Source organism: Schistocerca americana, chromosome 1 (assembly GCF_021461395.2).
Source record: "Schistocerca americana isolate TAMUIC-IGC-003095 chromosome 1, iqSchAmer2.1, whole genome shotgun sequence".
NCBI classification, from domain to species: Eukaryota; Metazoa; Arthropoda; class Insecta; order Orthoptera; family Acrididae; genus Schistocerca; species Schistocerca americana.
The window spans coordinates 673,478,114-673,499,541 of NC_060119.1; the positions used below are offsets into that span (position 1 = coordinate 673,478,114).

At 38.2% G+C, this 21,428-nt stretch overlaps 1 protein-coding gene across 1 annotated transcript in view; it reads right to left on the minus strand.

The window, feature by feature from the left end:
* The window catches only part of LOC124590182, a gene marked incomplete at its 5' end in the record, with an annotated part of 284,887 nt that overhangs the window by 85,676 nt on the left and 177,783 nt on the right, over window positions 1–21,428 (minus strand). The window contains one exon of the mRNA XM_047131633.1: window positions 15,211–15,382. Coding sequence (XP_046987589.1) covers window positions 15,211–15,382 — 172 coding nt within the window. The remainder of the gene's footprint in view (window positions 1–15,210; window positions 15,383–21,428) is intronic.

The window sequence follows — 21,428 nt, forward strand, 5'->3', positions numbered from 1 at the left end:
CAGTGAATAACCTTTTGTCATTTGTCAGTCACCTCACTGTTTATAATTTCTGAGATATGCGAAAGTTCTTTCGACTTGTTAATTTACAAGAAAATTTCACTTATTTACTTTCTGCTCAAGAAAACTACACTACAAAAGAATACGAACTTCTTATAAACACTGCCCTCATATGAACCAAAATAACTTTCAATTTCAGGAACAAAATGAGAGTAGAAAAACACAGACACTAATAAAACACCAAAGACAAAAGACAGATAATTTTGAACTTTTAGAGTAAGTGATAAATTCATGTTTTGCCATTTATGCTTCAATTAGTTTTGATCCAATTCCAACTACTGGTGCAAAGGCACTCCACATATTGAAAGTTGTTTTCTGAATTTAAAACAGATGTTTTTATCCGTATGCTGAATCTGTGTAATCAATGATAAATCAGATCCACCCATTTCATATACAGGCACTGTCCTCTGGCCTGAACCATCATTGCACAACTAAGTAACTAACTTATAGCTTCAATCAGCCCCCTGCTCCCCTCTCTATACTATACAAAATGGGGGGTAGATTTGACATCTAATTAATGCTGTATCACATACATATGAAAAACTCTAAAAACAGTATGCAGAAAAAAACATATTTTGCTCAGGGTACTATCACAGGGCAATATGGAAAGTATTCCAAATATTATGCTATGGAAAAAGAAAGAATCATATAATAAGCATGTAATTGCTGATGACTGAATCTGACTCATTGCTTTAATCATTGTGCTGCATTACCAAATTAATGGAATTAAATGAATTTCAGCTATATGTCTTCTAAGACTGTAGGAAATTGGATAGTCTGAGGATATTTGTGTGTGTCTATGTGAGTCAGAGAGAGAGAGGGGGGGGGGGGGGGAGGGGAGGGAGAGAGACAGTACGTGTTGAGAACTAACAGAAACTTACCATATTTTTCACTAAGAAAATATATTGTAACAGTAAACTGACACATTATACCCCACAGTGTAAGACTGAAAATACAATCTATTAATCAAGCCAATAATTAAATAAATAAATGTGTGAGGCAATATGGGATAACATTTGGTTTCACCTGCAGTAATTACAATATTCCTTGATGAATTAAAACAACGCTTGCAAACAACACGCACACACACACACACACACACACACACACACACACACACACACACACACACACAAAAAATCAAAAGGCAACTCACACACACATGATCACAGTCTCTCGCTGCCAAGACAAGTCTGTAAGCAGCAGCGCATAATGGGAGAACCAACTGGGCAGTGGGGATAAAGAGGACGCTGGGGCTGGGAGGGAGAGGGACAGCAGGGTGGGGGTGAGGGATAGTAAAGTGCTGCTTGTGGGGCATACAGAGATTATGTGGGGAGAGGGTAGGATAGCTAGGTGCAGTTAGGAGGCTAAAGAGGGGAGGGGGGGGGGGGGGGCGAGGTGGAAAGGAGAGAAGTAAAAAAACTGTGGATGTCTTGGTAGAATAGAAGGCTGTGTAGTGCTGGAATGTGAACAGGGAAGGGGATAGGGCAGTAACTACAATGATTGACTTAGGATGAGGCCAGGAGGTTTATGGGAACATAGGATAAACTGTAAGAATAGTTCCCATCTGTGCAATTCATAAAAGCTGATGTTGGTGGGAAGGATCCAGATGGCACAGGTTTCGAAGCAATCATTGAAATGAAGAATGTCATGTCAGGCAGAGTTCTCAGCAACAGGATGGTACAGCTGTTTCTTTGCCACAGTTTGTCGGTGGCTATCTATGTGGACAGACAGCTTGTTGGTTATCATGCCAACGTAGACTCCAGCACAGTGGTTGCAGCTTGGATTTTAGACCACATGACTGGTTTCACAGGCTTGTGAACAGACTAGGGTAGGTGGTGGTGGTGGGAGAATGTATGGGGCGGGTCTTGCATATACATCTATTACAGGGATATGTGCCATGGGGTAAGGGGTTGGGAGGCAAGGGTTGCATAGGTATGTACAAGGATATTGTGTAGGTTTGGTGGGTGGCAAAATACCACTGTGGGAGGGGTGGAAAGGATCGAGGGTAGGATATTCTACATCTACATGGATATTCTGCAAATCACACTTAAGTGCCTGGCACAGGGGTCATCAAACCATCTTCACAATAATTCTCTAGTATTCCACTCTTGAACAGCACACAGAAAAAATGAACACCTGTATCATTCCGTGAGAGTTCTAATTTCCCTTCTTTTATTATAATGATCATTTCTCCCTATGTAGGTCAGCATCAACACAATATTTTTGCATTTGGAGGAGAAAGTTGGTGATCGAAATTTCATCAGAAGATTCCGCCGCAAAGAAAAATGCCTTTGTTTTAAGTATGTCCATCCCAAATACTCTACCAAGTCTGTGACATTCCCTCCCCTACTTCATGATAATACAAAACGTGCTGCTCTTCACTGAACTTTCTTCATGTACTTGGTTAATCCTATTTGATAAGGATCCCAGATCATGCAGCAGTACTCCAAAAGAGGACAGACAAACACAGTGTAGGCAGTCTCTTTAGTAGATCTGTTACATTTTCTAAGTGTTTTGCCAATAAGTGTATTCTTTGGTTTGCCTTCCCCACAACGTTTTCTATGTGTTCTTTCCAATTTAAATTTTCTGTAATTGTAATTCCTAGGTATTTAGTTGAATTTACGGCCTTTAGATTAGATTGATTTATCATGTAACCAAAGTTTAACAATTCCTTTTAGCACTCGTGTAGATGACCTCACACTTAGCATTATTTAGGGTCCATTGCCAATTTTAAAACCATTCAGATATCTTTTCTAAATCATTCTGCAATTTTTCTTAATCTTGATAAGTTTACTGGATAATAAATGACAGCATCATCTGCAAACAACCTAAGATGGCTGCTCAGACTGTCTCCCAAATCATTTATATAGATAAGGAACACCAAAAGGCCTATAACACTACCTTGGGGAATGCCAGAAATCACTTCTGTTTCACTCAACAACTTCCCATCAATTACTACAAACTGTGACCTCTATGACAGGAAATTGCAAATCCAATCACATAACTGAAATGATATTCCATAAGCACCAGTTTCACTACAAGCCACTTGTGTGGTACAGTGTCAGGAAATCTAGAAATAAGAAATCAATTTGAACTCTCGTCAGTAGCACTCAGCACATTCCTCATTTCAGGGCATGGTGAGAGGTAGTCAAAACTGTGATGGAGAATGATTCAGTTGCTTCAGTCCTAGGTAGTACTGAATCATTAGGGGAATGCTCCTCTGTGGCTGAAGGGTGGGACTTTGGGAGGTGGTGGGTGACTGGAGAGTAGCAAAACTATAATCATTCAGGATGACATCTAGAATCTCTATGATCATCATTGTACATGACTGCACAACTGCAGTGTCCAAAATGATCTGTCCCTAGATATATCATATACAGTGTTCAATGTGTATATATTAATAAAATTTGATTCCTGTGGAACCACTGCTTCTTGGTATTAATTTTTCATTTTCCATTAGTAAAGTCACAACCTCTCACTTTCAATGCACTGAACACTATATTAGATTCAGGAGATTTCAAAAATATTTTAATCTGTTGTGGTAGATGTTACCAAAATAATACATCAAAGTTGATTTCATGAGATGACATATTGGAGTCAAATTCTTGTCATAAATTATTACAATATTTCTGGCAGTAATGTATCATTTTCATTCAGATTAGCAGTCACAGCTCTCCCAACACAGTGAATAATTGATTTATGGTTTTAGAGTTTTTTCATTTGAACTTCGTGAACTTGAATTACAATTTTTTGTTACTGAGAATCAAGCATAAATAACTGATAGTGACATCACCAAAAGGATAAGAAACATCAAACTTTCATAATTAATTATTCATCCAGAGAAAAGATAAGGTAATCAAAATCACAAGAACATGTGGAGACACTTAAGAGTACCTAAAACAGAACATGAATGTTTTGAAGCTGTGCTAATAAGCTGCTATTGGGAATGAAACTCTCCTTGCTGGGTGACATTAATAACATTTACATGTTTGGCAGCAAGCCTTTCTTTGAGATCCACTTAACCCATCATGTAACAGAGCAATGCAGGGCTGTCCTTATTCTTATAGTCTTTTTTTTTTTTTTGTTCCTGATCTATCTTCGTTAGTAATATATAGGCCATGGGTAAACAAAAAACTGTCATATTCTTATTAAAGTGTATTTCCCAAACCTTCATTATTCACATTGTAATTTACCAATAGCTGATATCAATAGTGTACACAGTTGACAAGAAAACATTTTATTTAAGGAAATACTCAGAATTTATTACAACTGCAAGCCATGTGTACATTGAAACTCAACACTTCTAAAAATTGATTGTTTCTATTTTGACTTAGCTTATTTGAAAGCTCATTTTCAAGCTCAACTTTTACTATTTCTGAAAACATAATACTTCAAAAGTTATTTGTGCTTAAAATTTTTGTGTTCCAGAATATTCCAATTTTAAAATGTACTTCTTGCTGAAATTCAATATCACAGTCTTGTAGCCCTGATTTTTCTGTTTCCTAAAATATATGCTTTCACTAAAGTAACATGTTAGTTTCTTAATTTAGATTTCACATACTCAAAAATTTTTGAGAAATTTTGGGAATCCCTTTATCATTGAATCTTCCCTCTAATAAAGTAGAATCTATTATTTGGTCATTACCTAGCTAAACAGCTTTTAGTTCAACAAATTTAATTCATGACTACTGTATTTTTATATCTTTAATTTTTTCTTTCTTATATGTTAATATTTAAAATATAACAGTCCCATATTTTGCCATTTTATAATTTCTCTAATGCATACGACTATAAATATGTGCCACGTGTAAAGCAGCAGTAAAAGCATGAAGTCAAAAAGTGAACTTCAAAGTGAGTTGGAGTTGAACATTCAAGACGTTGCTGTTATCATCAGCCTGGGTATAGCAATCATTATATAAAGTCTGTACTGAGTTGGTAATAAGCATCCAGTATTTTGTTGATCATTGTCACTTCTGAAAGATCTGTAACTCCTTCCAGTTTGTGTAGCTGACTGACCTGCGTTAAAATATAAATACTCAAATATTCTGAGAAAGCAGAACATTGAACTAACCTATATACTATAAATGTAGAGAAAAATGAAAAACAAATTCTGAAATTCTGCAGTGCTGTTTACATTATTTAATAACAGTTCACCCAAATCAATAACCAAAGACATGAGATTAAAGCAAAAATTTGATGAGGCAGAGGCATGCGAAAGAGGTCAGTAAGTTACAATCAATGCTTGCATTTCTTGCAGTGAGGCTTTGATAGCTCATATCCATTGTCACAGTTCCAATTACAAACCTCAATAAATGTCACAAATATAAATGACATCTTTGTTTTCTATTTGTTCGCCTCCTCAATAATTACTAGCACTAGTTCTGTATGTAATCATTCACTGTGCAATGAAAAACTTGGAATCACAGTTTGAAATCATTGTGATATATGTTTTCCTCACATTTTCATTCTACATCAATTTTTACTTTATCATCTCCTTTCTAATGAGACTGAGTTTCATTTAAGTATTCTTCCAATTGAGCCCGTGTGGACAGGTCTCAGGCTAATCACAGCTTCAACTGGCCTCACATGCAAATTTTATCTTGTTGGTCACCGTAAGATAAGCAACCCTAGGATAATGCAAACAGCAGGAAGTGTCTAGTACCTTACTTCGTTGAGATGAAACTAAGTATGAAGAAATATATCATGGAGTATTTCAACATACTGTTGTAATCTTTTTTAATAATTATATAAAAATCAAGAGAACACATTACTAATTTCTGACAGTTAATTATTAAAAACACATAATTTTATTTCCAGAAAGAAAAGGAGACTCATCAAAGAGAGAGAGATGACTTCCACTTAGTACACAGCAGCACAACTATTATAGTATTAAAAATTTCAGGATGGAAGTAAGAAACAAAAGCAGAAGAGAACATGGAACCATTCACCTGTAGATGGATGATGGGTAATGGGTAATGCAAAGCACACTTGAAAGATCACAAAATTGCAAATTCTCTCTACACAAACATAGACACACCCTAAACACCCTTTTGTGGTAATAAAAATATGAACTGTTTATTAGTTGGTTCTCCTGGAAGGCAATGTAAAAACAGTGGAAAAGACTGGAGCTGTTGGAAGCATGTAAGACATTTAGTGCAGCAAGAGGGTAGGGAAATACTGGAAGGTAAGAGAGGAGGGAAGTCATACGGCTCACAGTAGATGAGGTGAAATGTGGGTTAACACTGATAATAATTCCAAACCTGAAAGTAAGAGAGGGAGGGGAGGGGGAAGGGGCGGTGTGCGCAAAAGCCGCAAGCCAGAAAGAGAGAGAGAGAGAGAGAGAGAGAGAGAGAGAGAGAGAGAGAGTATGGGGAAGAATATGAGATCAATTTTGGGGCAGGTGAAGAGTAGGATGGAAAACATCAAGAGTGTGGTAATTCCAATCCTAACGCTGATATGCTAGAAGATACAAATCACAAAAAAGCGATACATTTTGAAAAACTTAATGAAATGTAAAAGCACAATACAACTGAACAACTCATAATGTTGCGCAGACAGAATGAACAAGAGAACAGAGTCAAACATCTTGACATCAAAGACAAACGAGAGTTGACTCGGTTGATGATAGACAGAATGTAGCAAAAACCAGGTAGGACACTAGTGGTCCCACAATGTCAATATGGATGTGGCATAGGTAACAATTGGGGATGCTGAAGTGTACAAGAGGGGTCTTACTCATCTGACATGGGATACTCGCAAGTGTCCAAGCGTGAAAATTGTTTTTTTATTCCTGGCCAAATAAAATGCTCAGTGATTATTTTCGTGGTAGCTTTGATGCTCAGGTGGGCCAATCCACGCAGGGATGCAAAGATTGTCTAGTGTAGGAGGGTAGGCAGGACTGGGCAAGCATGCTTGTTGAAGTGTTGCAGATGATGGGTATGTAGGAAGCTGGGAGGGGGTGAAGCTGGGAGTACGTGAAGCTCGAGTGTTAAAGAGCATTTTGTGTTCGTCAATATTTCAGCTAGCTCAGTATCATCTGTAGACTTGCTAATGTGTTCATGTCCAGGAGAGTCAAGATAATGTTTATGCACAGCAAGTAGTCTGTGACTATGTTATAGAACCTATGTATATACCATACATCCACAGAATAGTGACAGATGAGGTCCATGTGCCAGAGTGGTCGAGGCAGAACATCCTTTCCAGGCTCGTGAATGGCATCAGCCAGTGAACAGTGGTCTATAATTATGGTGAACTTGTGACCCTCAATATCATCGCAAAAGTGTTTGATTGCTTCGTACACCACGAGAAGTTTGAGGTCAAACATTGATCATTTATGCTGAGAGGTAAAAGTTCCTTAGGAAACAACTGAAGAGGCTTGGTTGTGTTGCCAATATGCTGCTGCAATACTGCGCCAATCTATGTGTCACTCTCACCTGCAGTAACTGAGATGTGAGCATCAGGCACTGAGTGAGCCACTGCGACAGCAGTTTTGAGTGATTCTAAAGGCACCTTCCTAGTGCCTGAGATGTTCTTACCAATGAGGGTGTCAGTAAGGGAAGACTGGATAAAGGTGGCAAGTGGAAGATGGGGATGGTCCAAACTTACAGTAGCAAGGAACATATGTAGTTCATGGTAGTCTGTAGGTAAAGGTAGGTTCCAAATGAAATCGGCATGGTCAGATGTTGGTTGGGTGCCATTACACAAAATGGTATAACCATGAAGGTGTCACTGTTGTGTGTCAGTAGTTATTTTTTATGACTGGTACAACACTGTTGGGGTATAGAGTCAACCTGGACCTGTGACAGGTGGTGTTCACACTACTGAGTGGTAGATGAAAAAATCAAAATGTCATCAAGGTAAACATACGCGAATGGCAGGTTGAACAAGAGAGAGTCAGTAAAACTCTGTGAAGTTTGGGTAGCATTTTTGTGGCCGTAAAGCATGATTGGGGTAATCAGTGTACTTTTTTGGAATGTAATCAGTGAACATAGGTATTCTGTGGTAAGCCTTGTGGCAGTCCAGGACATTAAAACACCCATGTACCATTAAGCAACTGCGAGAAGTCTTGGATGTGAGGGATAGGCTAGTTATCTATAAATCCCGATGAGGCACCAACTGAGTTCACCATGGGGTAGGGGCGGGGGGGGCGGGGGGGGGGGGGGGGGAGGGGGGGATGCCTGAAGGAAAGGTGCAGATGTGCAGCTGACCATCATGGGATACAGCTGTAGCCGCAGAATGCAAAAACTGAGAAGTCAGAATATAGGGAGCCAGAGAGTGGGTGCTATCTATAGAAGGCAAGTAGTGCACAGATCCCAGGCCATCGAATGGCAGTGGTGAAATATGCAGCACAGTAGTTGCACATTGTGAGTAACACCAGGTTCAGAACATACACTGTAAACAGGTTGTGCAACATGCGAAGTGCAGAAATCGACATTATTGTATGGAAACATTGGAGTCGGTGCATTGTTTTTGCACCACTGTGAAGTTGATGAGGAAAGAGCGTCCATTCGAGTCACATAGGGGCAGAATTGTTACTGCTTCAGTTTTGTGTGGGATGTGGAGGACAGCATGTTTGAGGTCCACAGTCTCCCAGTGCAATGTAATGGGGTAGCACAGTTCATAGTTGAAACTTCCTGGCAGATTAAAACTGTGTGCCAGACCGAGACTCGAACTTGGGACCTTTGTCTTTTGCGGGCAAGTGCTCTACCAACTGAGCTACCCAAGCATGACTCACGCCCATCCTCACAGCTTTACTTCCGCCAGTACCTCATCTCCTACCCTCCAAACTAACTCATAGTTAGTAAGGTGCGCACGCAGAAGTAAACTAACACCAGAATAATTTTTGACAGAATGTGGGGGAGTCTGGGGATGTACACACTCAGGTTGAGAATATACTCACTAATCACACTTCCAGTACACTGCATCCAGATGTGGTGAGCTCTAAGACTGGTGAATATAGATTGCCACAATAGCAGTCTAAGACAAAGTGCACATTTGTATTGCAGGCATTGAAAATGATGTTTACAATGTTTGTTAGGGTCACCAATATAGTGATTCCAGTTCTAATGATGATATGGTAGAGGATGGAAATCACCAACAAGTGATTCATTATCAAAAACATTAATGAGACATGGAAGCACAATACTCTCGAACAACTCATAATGGCATACTGACACAAATAACAAAAGAGGAGAGTCAAAGATCATAAAATCAAAGATGAATGATAGTGTTCTAGTGGGTGATAGTTGACACAAGAGGAAATGACGAGAGCAAGGAAGTGGGAAGTGGAACAGAGCATAAAAGGGGTGACAAAAGGTGTCCATGTAATTTCTGTATGCACTCTAACTTATGGTAGCCAGTGTTAGCCTTTATGGAGTTAGTATTTATTAGCTTATTATTTTATGTCAAAACCAATAAAAAAATAACACAGCGTATCAGGACAACTTAATTGAACAATAAATGGGATCATTCAGCTAAGTTATTTAACTCACATACTTCCAAAACCATTTGAGATACTGTGATTCTGTTTTCACTCAGATGAAATGTAAAGAAGTCCTCACTGAACTAAATATAATCTCTTATCATAGCTGTATTAACCAAAGAAATGACCATCTCTTTAATTAGAACTATAGTAATGTCTGTTAGTATTGTTGAATTTAAAGAGACAAATTCAACAGTGTTTCACTCAGAAAAATCAGAAAAGTAGTTTTACAGAAATTATAACACTTAGGAGCTGGAATTCATTTAAAAAATAAGTTGTTTGCTGAATGATGCAAGTTTGAAGTATTTGAGATAAGTTTAATTTAAAACACAACATGTGGTTGGACTGACACATCAACTCTAAAGCAAAGAATGTGGCATCTAATGATGATTCAGTAGTTAAGTACAGTAACAATTCTCCTCTTGTTTCCACGAGAGATTTAGAAGGAAAGTGAATGTCACAAATTGAATAGACTTTTTAGACAAGAAATTCAGTTATAACTTCACACAAAAAATTTAACAGGAGTTTAATTTTGAGATACACATGTATATTGTAAAATTACAATACCAGCCAAGGCAACAAAAATGAAATCATGAAAGAAAGTGGTGATAAACACTTCCTCCAATTATGTCAGCAATTCATTCAAAATGCAACCATCTACCTTGAAACATGTTTGCAGTCACCATTGCAATGACTTCTGATTACTCTGAAGATATTCCTCCAATAATATCTGACACACTACAAGAATGCTTTGTTTTAACACCTCTCAGGGTATCAGAACTTGTGTAGAGACTTCATCTGTGAGTTTATCCCACGGAAAAATGTCAAGCAGTGTCAAACAAGTTGAACACACAGACCAACTGATAATGCCTTCACATCCTGTCTATCGACCAGAAAACAGCCAGGTAAGTGATTTTCTAACCATAGATGACCAGTTTCAAGTGGTACTTGCTCTATGAGAGTTTATAGCAGAGTGGTGCGTATTTGCTACAATTAAGATTTCTTTAATAGGGTAAGGACCATTTCTGTCTTCTCCAACAATCCAAGAACAAACATTCACACTTCACCACTGCTGATGTTTAATTTGCTTAAGCTAGTGTGAATGACTGGCAGCCCAATAATGCATAATTTTTATACCTCTCTCTGTGATTTGTAGTGGTTGCTTCATCAGTAAAGATTATCCTTTGAAGATATGGTGGGAACAGGATAGAGCTGCTAGATGCAGCAGTAAGAAGCTGTCCCCCGTCAATATACCATAGTGGATTCAACTCAACAGTTCTCACTGCATTCCTTCTGCAGTCACCATACACAAGCAGAATATACACAAATACTTCATCTGTAATGGATTTTCTCTCAAACACTGTGGCTGATTAGGTAATACGGATAAAGATTGTTGATTCAATACTTTGGTCTCTTCTATTTTAAACACCTTTACAAGTTTCAATGGTTGCCCAAATCAGCAATTAGATTAACCCTGTCATCATTGATGGGACATATATGTGCCACTGAAGTAATTTGCAGTTTTGAGTGTTGGGATGTCTCAGTCCACGTACATGTAGTCCTGCAATCTACTGAGAAGCTTTCAGAACTTAGAGAAAAATCTATGGACCATGGGCTGAATGTACTGGTGGGTGTGAGTGGCTGCATGAGACAGCATGTATTTATAGCCAGAAAATCGTGTCTGTTTCATGAAAATCAAATCACATCACATTTTATGGGTTCCAAGAATGTCTGGAGTGAGTAACTGTGTTCCCTCATGCACTACAGATACTGTACATGCAAGTAGTGTACTGGTTAGTGGTGCTGGCTATTGTGGAAAGTACGGGATTGGCTAACAACAATATGGAAAAGATAGACAGCTACTCACTACAAAGAGAAGACTTTGACTCGCAGACAGGCACAGTGACAAAGAACACTAGAAATACTTTTAGCTATTGGATACAGCCCTTCCTCAAAAGTAGAATTCTTACACATTCACACAACAACTACTCACACACATGGCCACTGTCACTGGGTGCTTAGGTCCAATTGTGACTGCATATGATGTGAGCAGCAATTTACCTGGGGTGGCTAGTGGTGTTGAATACTATAATTTTTGAAAACTACTTATCAGATTTACAAGAGCAAAATTTATTTGAATTAATACAACAGAAATTATTATTAATACAGTAGAAATTATTATAAATTCATTTGAAAAATAGAAGTTGATACCAATATCTCTGTAATTAATAGATCTATGACAATAGACTATAAATGGTTTGGTAATGACTTCCTTACAATTCACCTGCACAGAAGTAGAATTACATTACCTTATAAGTTTCTGTAAACACACTCTAAGAAAAGAAACTATACACCACAAAGTAATTATCTGAATGAGGCAGAAATGAGATGTGATGTAAATGTACAGACAAGCAAGGCTTACAATTTCAGAAAAATTGGATGATTTATTCAACAGAACTGCTTCACAAATTGAGCAAGACAATAAAATGTTGGTCAATATCTGTCCCTTATGGCCGGCCGGAGTGGCCGAGCGGTTCTAGGCACTACAGTCTGGAACCGCGCGACCGCTACGGTCGCATGTTCAAATCCTGTCTCGGGCATGGATGTGTGTGATATCCTTAGGTTAGTTAGGTTTAAGTAGTTCTAAGTTCTAGGGGACTGATGACCTCAGAAGTTGAGTCCCATGGCGCTCAGAGCCATTTGAACCATTTTTTGTCCCTTATGCAAACAGTTATTCAGTTTGGCACTGATTGACAGAATTGTTGGATGTTCTTCTAAGTGATATTGTGCCCAATTCTGTCCAATTGGCTTGTTAGTTTGTCAAAATCCCAAGCTGTTTGGAGGGTCCTGTTCATAATGTTCCAAACATTCTTATTTGGGAGAGATCCAGCACCCTTGATGGCCAAACTAGGGTTTGGCAAACACGATAGCAAGCTGTAGAAACTTTTACTCTGTGCAGGCGGGCATTATCTTTCTGACTTGTAAGCCCAGGATGGCTTGCCATTAATGGCAACAAAACAGCATAGAATATTATCAGTATATTGCTGTGCTGTAAGGGTGCCATGGATTGCAACAGAAGTGGGACATCAGACCATCACTCCTTGTTGTCAGGCTATACGGTGGGTGACAGCCAGGCTGGTATCCCACTGCTGTCCGGGGCATCTGGGCTCAAGTCGAAGCGGGACTCATCACTGAAGACAATTCTACTCCAAAAAATGAGATTCCATGCTGAAGATGTGTCTGAGATGCCTTGGGCAGCAGTAGGATACCTACTCGACTGTCACCAGCCATATGACCCAACAGAAAGGAATGATGGTCTGGGGTGCCATTTCTGTTCATAGCTGGACCTCTACAGTTGTCATCCCTTACAGTACAGCAGTACTTCGACAATATTCCACAGCCTGTTTTGTTGCCCTTCGTTGCAACCCATCCCCATCAGCAAGATAATGCCTGCCCACACAGGGCGAGAGTTTATACTGCTTGTCTTTGTGCTTCTTGGCCATCAGGGTTGCTGGAACTCTCCCGAATTGAGAACATTTGAAACATTAGGGTTAGGGCCCTCTAACCAGCTTAGGATTTTCACAATCTGAGACACCAATTGGGCAGAATTTGGCACAGTATCCCTCAGGAGGATATCCAAATATTCACTCAATCAATACAAAGTCAAGAGCCAGAGGTGCACTAATGTGTTATTGACTTGCTCTGTTTCTTGAATAAATTGTCCAATTTTTCTGAAATTGTACTCTTTTTTTTTTTTTTGCCTGTATATGTACAACTCATCTACCAATTTCCGCCCCATGTGGATAATTTTTTAATGGTGTTTCTTTTTTCTCTTTTTTTCTGAGAGTGTATTTAAGGTGAACAGCTTAACTGAACCATACTCTATGCATAATTCAGTGAGATATACCAGCCAAGAAGCACAAAGACAAGCAGTAGAAACTTTCACCCTGTGTGGGCAGGCATTATCAAAAAGTCGGTATAAATTTGAAAACTGAATAAATCACAAAATAATGTAGATAGAGAGGTACAAATTGACACACATGCTTGGAATGACATGGGGTTTTATTAGAACCAAAAAAATAAAAAAGTTCAAAAAATGTCCGACAGATGGTGCTTCATCTGATCAGAATAGCAACAATTAGCATAACAAATTAAGACAAAGCAAAGATGATGTTCTTTACAGGAAATGCTCAATATGTCCACCATCATTCCTCAACAATAGCTGTACTCAAGGAATAAAGTTGTGAATAGCACTGTAAAGCATGTCCGGTGTTATGGTGAGGCATTGGCGTCGGATGTTGTCTTTCAGCATCACTAGAGATGTCGGTCGATCACAATACACTTGCAACTTCGGGTAACCCCAAAGCCAATAATCACATGGACTAAGGTCTGGGGACCTGGGAGGCCAAGCATGACGAAAGTGGTGGCTGAGCACACGATCATTACCAAAGGATGTGTGCAAGCGATCTTTCACGCGTCTAGCAATATGGGGTGGAGCGCCATCCTGTATAAACATTGTACGTTCCAGTAGGTGTGTATCAGCCAGGCTGGGGATGATGCAATTCTGTAACATATCAGCATACCTCTTCACCCGTCACGGTAGCAGTTACAAAACCAGAATCACGCATTTCCTTGAAGAAAAAAGGCCTGATAACGGTAGATGTGGTAAATCCAACCCATACCATGACTTTCTTGTCATGCATGGAGTTTCCACGACAGTTCTAGGATTTTCGATAGCTCAAATTCTGCAGTTGTGGGCGCTGACAGACCCTCGGAGCGTGAAATGAGCTTCGTTGGTCCACAACAGGTTACTCAACCAATCATCATCTTCCGCCACCTTTTGAAATGCCCACACCGCAAATGCCCTCCGTTTCACTAAATCGCCAGGTAACAAGTCATGATACCGATGGATTTTGTATGGATAGCATTGCATGGTATGCCTCAGTGCCAATCAAACGGTAGTGTATGGAAAGCCGGTGCAACGTGCGACTGCACGAGTGCTAACTTCCCCGTGCATAGACGAACCCACTACAGTCTCCATTTCTTCCTGAACTGTCTCAGCAGCATTACGCCTTGTGCTTGTTCGGCCACTATGGGGTCTATCGTCTAAACAACCCGTAGCTTCGAACTTCGAAATCATTCTCGCCACAGCTGCATTTGTCAACGGACCTTTACCCGTTCGAATCCCCTTCCTATGGTGATAGGATCGTAACACTGAACTAGCACATTCCCCATTCTGATGATACAGCTTAACTAAAGGTGCCTTTTCAGGTAACATCAACATGGTGTGACTGCTGGCGCATCTGATTCCCTCTCTCATTACAGCTCCTTTTATACACGATTGTCATGCACAGTCACTGACGTTTTGCTGTCCCGCACCATCTGTTGGGCATTTTGTGAACTTTGTTTTTTTTTTGTTCTAATAAAACCCCATGTCATTCCAAGCATGTGTGTCAATTTTTACCTCTCTATCTACATTATTCTGTGGTTTATTAAGTTTTTAAATTCATACTGACTTTTTGATCACCCAGTAAAATCAGTGGTTGTTAGTGTGCCAGTTTATTCCATGAAGGCAGACATCAACTAATCTGCAAATAAAATATATGATGTTAATTACACAGTTTGAGTACCCTCAAAGAAAATGGAAATCTAAGAACTATGTTTCTCACCACATCAAGTGTTTCACCATTCCGAGGCAATGCCATGATTGCACTTTCATCCCAGCAAGGATTCAGAGTCTTCTTTTTAACACTAGATTTATATTTAACTTCACCACTGATCTTAAGCTCACAGTAGGGGTCACTAAATCCATTTAAATCTTTGGATTCTAGGTCATGAGCCCTGAAACAAAAATTATTCATAATGTTTTTAAATGTTATCTAGTGTTCAGTATATTCATAAAACAGTTCAATAAAATTAATAAACACAATATTCCTACTCTCCTTTGAATTCACCTAATCCATAAGAGGTTCACTAGTAGCATTTCTGATATGATGGTTCAGTTTATACAGTTCTTATCACTCACTTTTAGCTGATATTGTTCCCTACATTTATATAACACTGAGCAATCACTTTTATGGTAGTAGACATGTTACTGGTGACAGCAATGCTCTTTACTGTCAGTAAGCTTAGTTTTTCTTCCAGTGTTATGTTTTGCAGATGAAGTGCAGTTCAGTCTTTATAGAAGAGTTAAATGGCCAACATTTACACAATACATCAAAAATCACTAATGTACTGGTGGCTCATAAGTAGAGTTCGAGTTTTGCATGTTTTGCATATCATTTTTTATGATACCTGGTGTTATACCTTTACAAATTATGATGTTTTGGAGGTACTAGGCGACTTTAAATTCAAATTTAAAATGCATATATTTGCATATTTTTGGTGTTTGAGCATATTATTGTCATATGTAGAGGAAATGGCCATAAAGATGCATATTTTTGACATTTAGAGGTCATACTGAAGTTCATTTTGTTCCTTGACAATCCGAGAACCTCCCAGAATATTAGACCAATAAATTTCCAAAATGAGATAATACAGGATGAGGCATCAGAACAAAAGTCTTTCAGATAAATGTTGGTAGCTTATGGAGGGACATAGTCTTGTTTTTCCACTTAGGTAGTCTCTCAGATAAGGATGCTAAAGAGTTGTCACGGTTCATTGGCGCAAGATGGATTATCAGAGTAGAAATGTGCTTTGGCATTGTTCAGGTCGCTCACCTGATCTCTGCAGTTTGCCAACAATGCCCTACTAGTTATTGTTGGCATTTCGGAATTTGAGTCATTTTTGCGTGTGTTTCTGTGCTCTTTGCTACCTCCTTCAAATATTGAATACGCCCAGGCCAAAAACCAATGATTTATGGAAATGGATCGGAAGTGACTGTGGGTTCACAACAAACCAGAAAATAATATTCTGCCAACTATATGAAAAAGAGGTAAGTTTAAATTTTTTTCTTTTTCAATAATTTTTCCAAGAAATTAAAACAATTATTAAATTTATTTGTAAATTTGTATGCATGTTTCCTTTGTACAAATGGGAAGGAACAAAAAAAACCTTTAGGAATTACCTTCGACGTTCATGCAAAAAGAAAAAAAAGTTAAATGTTGTAAGGGGATTGAAGTTCCAATTTTTAGAAACTTATTTGTAGTCTTAATTCATCTTTTTGAGTGACCATCTCGTAGGTACACACTGTTCTCTTACATTTTTGTACAATTGTACGTACTTATTGAAATTCATTCAGTTCTCCAACACTTTAGGTCAGGGTTGAGAAAAGATTTCAACTGGATCAGCATAAAAGGACATCTCAGGACCAGAACAATGTAACCTAGACATAGTTACAAACTTCACAGCAACAACTGATCTCATTTTTGAAGCATATGGACAACAAAAATGAGTTCAATGAAGATCTTTGTGAGGCTTTAATAAATGCAAACATCCCCTTGAATAAGCTGGAGAATGAAGGATTAAGGACGCCACTGTATGAAAAGGTATGGTTTTTTGGTAATTTTTATGAACATAGGCATGTGAAAGTCAATGGATGTAATTTGATATATACATGGGCCAAAATAATAGTCATTTAATTAAAAAAACTCTAAAAATAAATTTAAATTATGTTTGAATGTTTATTTTTGTAAAATGAACATTTTTACTTGAACATAAAAAACTAAATTTAAAGTGAGTGAAGTTTTTCAAGAAAGGAAAAGAAAAACGAAGAAAGGACTTGAGAAGGAGACAGTCTGTCTCCAAATTTTCACTGCAAAAAAGAAAATAAATTTATTTTTAAAGAATATAATTTTTTGTGCAAACTAAACAACTATTATTTTGGTCAATGTATATACATAAGAAAATAGTCATAATACAGGTAGGTGCTACAACCGATATGTTTCTTTTGGTGCGTATGTCTCCTATGTAGTGTCCACATGTTTATGCAAATTCTTTAATTTAGTTTCTCTATTTCAGACATTGGAGACTATTAGGAAAGACATTGGTGATTATCCAGTCTGTCTATCTGTTGACTAAACCACTGATTCTTGCGGTTGGTAAATGGTGCACATCATAGTTCGAAAACTCTCTGCTGACAAGGCTGGACAACTACACCTCATATTGTGCAAAGAAGTTGAATGAACAACACGCGCCTTGATTGCACACACAGTGCAGGAAGCATTGTGTAAATTTTGCCAATATTGAATAGTTTAAAATAAATTATAGGTAATATAAGAGTGCAGAGTTTCACATCATATCCCGAGCCAATAATTAGTTTTTCACATCATGTCCTAAGTCAATAATAAAATAATAAAAAAAATTTGTATAATCCTTTCATTTTCTTTCAAGCATGCTATGCGGAAGTTGTTATAACTTCAAGTTGAACAAATATATTTCAAGGAAGACGCAATACATGAAGGTCACAGATCAAGTAAACAGAGTAAGACGTGTGTACACTTTAACAGTCAAATCATAACTGAGTCCAAGTCTAGTGGCCATTGGCTGGCTGGCCACTTAGGTGGCGCTGCTGCTGTATGGGTGGCAGACAGCGCCACATGTAGAGGACGCGCGTAACTGCACGACAGCCCTTTGAAAGATCTGCGAGTCACAACAAAGTGAAGATCAGAACTGTGGGAGAACAAGGTTTTGGCCATTGTGACGGATAGTGCCGCATATAAGCTGAAGGCCGCAGAGTGTCTCCAGGTGTTTTACCCTAAAATTATTCACCCAATGTGTTTGGTTCACGGCATCCATTGAGTCGGTGTGGAGATCAGAGCCACACTGCCAGAGGCCAACAGCCTTATATGTTCGGCAAAGAAGGTTTTCATCAAAGCACCAAGTCGAGTGAGAGCTTTGAAGGCTGCTCACCCTGACTGTCCTCTGCCACCTGAACCAGTCTTGATGAGGTGGGGAATGTGGATTTCAGCTGCAAACTGTTATGCAGACAACCACATAAAAGTTGAAGAGGTATGGATGCATATGTAGCTATGGATAAATTGAATAAGCAAAGAAAACAAACACAACATAGAATTCCAATATTAAGCTTATTTCTCTGTACAGCAGTTTTCAGCTTGAAACTAACATTCACTAGATTACTACTTTCTTGTTCCATGTCCTAAAAGGCTTTGAAGATAGCGAAAATTTAGCCATACCAAAAGCCAGGGGCACACTTAAGAATTCCAGCATGTTACATAGCCTACCTTTCAACCGAGCACATTTAGGTGGCTTTCCAGACCTAATTGAGAAATTTGAGACTCATAAAATGGAAGTTACGAAGGCAATGGCTCTTGTTGAAGGACTCAGAACACAGAGCAAGAGTTGGCCAGGTTTGATCGGTGAGAGACTTAGAGGAAAATTGGATGCAGTTCTTCATAGAAATCCTGGTTGGCCTACAATTTGGAAGATCGCTCAGTTAATAGATGAAGAGAGATGCTCCAAGAATCTAGATGATTTCATGTTGTCTGATGTCACTGCTCTTAAATTTTTACCTGTAGTGTCATGTAATGTTGAACGACAATTTTCAAGATTGAAAATGTTATTATCTGACCACAGGAAAAATTTTCATGTAGAGAATACGAAAAAAAATATTGGTAGTTCAAATAAACTCTAATTTTTAGAATTTACCAAACTTATCGTGTAAGTACCCATGTTATGCTTCATGTTATTCATTGAATTATACCAATTAATGAAAATATTTGATGGTTATTCACTAATTTTCCCAAGTAAGATACATATTTCAAAGAATTGATCTAAGAGAAATGCATAATTAATGAATTTTAGCTGCATATTTAAATATATAAATAAGATCATATTTTAATTGCATATTTCAAGGAGTTTTGGCACACATTTCATGGGTTTTAAGTGCATATCAATCCGAACACTACTCCTAATGCACCAGAGACGTCATTGTGCTAACGGAAAAGAAGAAACAATGTCAGTGGTTTACAGATTAGCCAGAAAACTATCTCTGGAAGTAAATAGTCTATACCAAGGTATTCATATTATTTTATCCAATCAATGTATAAGAACAAATAATTTAAGGAGTAAAAGTAAGAATTCACTGGATAGTAGTAGCAATGAATCAAACACAACTGAGAACTTGGTTAGCTTTCGGGGGAATCTTTTTCACAGCTATAGAGGAAACACCCACCTACCCACACACACACATGCGCACACACACACACACACACACACACACACACACACACACACACACACACACACACACACACACACCTGTAAAGTTACACTGACTGGACTGAGTGCTGTAATGGCAGATTGAGTAGGGTGGCATGTTGTCTTGGATGGAGTGGGTGAGAGGACAAAGAAGGCAGGGAGTGGGAGGGATGGTTGGGGAATAGTGGCTGATAACTGGGAGCAAGAGGCAGCAGGTCCACAAAATAGGAATGTAGCATCGATGATCTCATTCTGGACACAGGCAGGGGTGGATTCAACAACAATGTTGAAGAGGTGTCAAAACCTAACTGGCATACACTCAAAGAAAGATGTCAGATATTTCACAAATATCTGCATATTAAAAGCAAAAATCACCAAAACATGCTAAAAAATTCCACTAGTCAGCTTTTTGGAGATAAATTTTAAAAAAAAATTCTTCAGCACTGTGTATTGCTTCTGGAGAGACTATGAAACAGTGGCATATAAGCAATCATTTTTCCGATGTTCCATCAGTTAACAATGTAGAAATAAACATTCTCTAGTACAGAATTACACCTTTTCCATGACAGCCTGCACTATTCCAAGAAAATCAGTAATGTAAAAAGCAACTTATTATTTTCACATATCCTGAAAGCCATAGATAAAGATGAACACGGATCAGTATCTCTTGACTTCCAGAAATAATTCAAGTTAGCATTACGTTGACATATAGTAACAAAACTACACTCATATGTTTTATCAAATAAAATTTTTGACTAGATTCACAATTTCTTGGATGAAGAGTCATTAACAAAGGGAGAAGTTACTACATAGATATTCAAGTAATACGTAATGAAATTCTTGCTGTCTATGTTTTACTTTAATGACCTGACAGACAATATTAATATCAACCTCAGATTTTTGCAAATGATGAAGTACTATCTGAAAAAACTTCACAGATATCCAGGCAGATCTTGATAAGTTTTCAAAGTGATGTGTGCATAGAAATGGAAAATTCTGCGCTTGATAAAATGCAGACAAGTCGCATATGCCTGGATATAGCAATCTGGGGGGATACTGAATGGAACAATCACATTTGGTCAGTTGAAAGTAAAGCAGGTGACAGGTATGACACAGAGAGAATGCAATCAGTTTTCAAAGTAAACACTTGTGCATTCGATCTTAGAATATTGATCAAGTGTGTAAACCCCTTCGAAACAGGGCTAACAGTTTAACAGCATAAATGGTCACAAGTTTGTGTGACTCACAGGAGAGTATCATGAAAATGTTGAAAAACCTGAGTTGGTAGACACTTGGAGAGAGACATCAGTTATCCCATAAGAACATAATGATGAACTTTTAAGAAGCAGTACTAAGTGAAGAATCTAGGACTATGTCTCAATTCCCTACATATTGCTCCTGTAACTGCTGTGAAGACAATTCTAGACTAATTAAAATGTGTATAAAGACATTTAGGCAGTCGTTCTTTCTGCCAGTTCATACACTTATGGAATAGGAAGAAAACATAACGCATAGTACAACTTCATTGTAGTTTGCAGAGTATGTAAGTGGATGAAGATGCTACTATACGGTACAATAAAAGCCACCCTTTGCCAAACACATTATACAAATTTAAAGTGGACAGATGTTGTATCTGACACTGAAATGTTAAAACATTTTCATCAGGTACATTATTTGCTGTTGTGTTCCATGCTCCATAGACCAGTTTCATGACAAACATTATTATGTA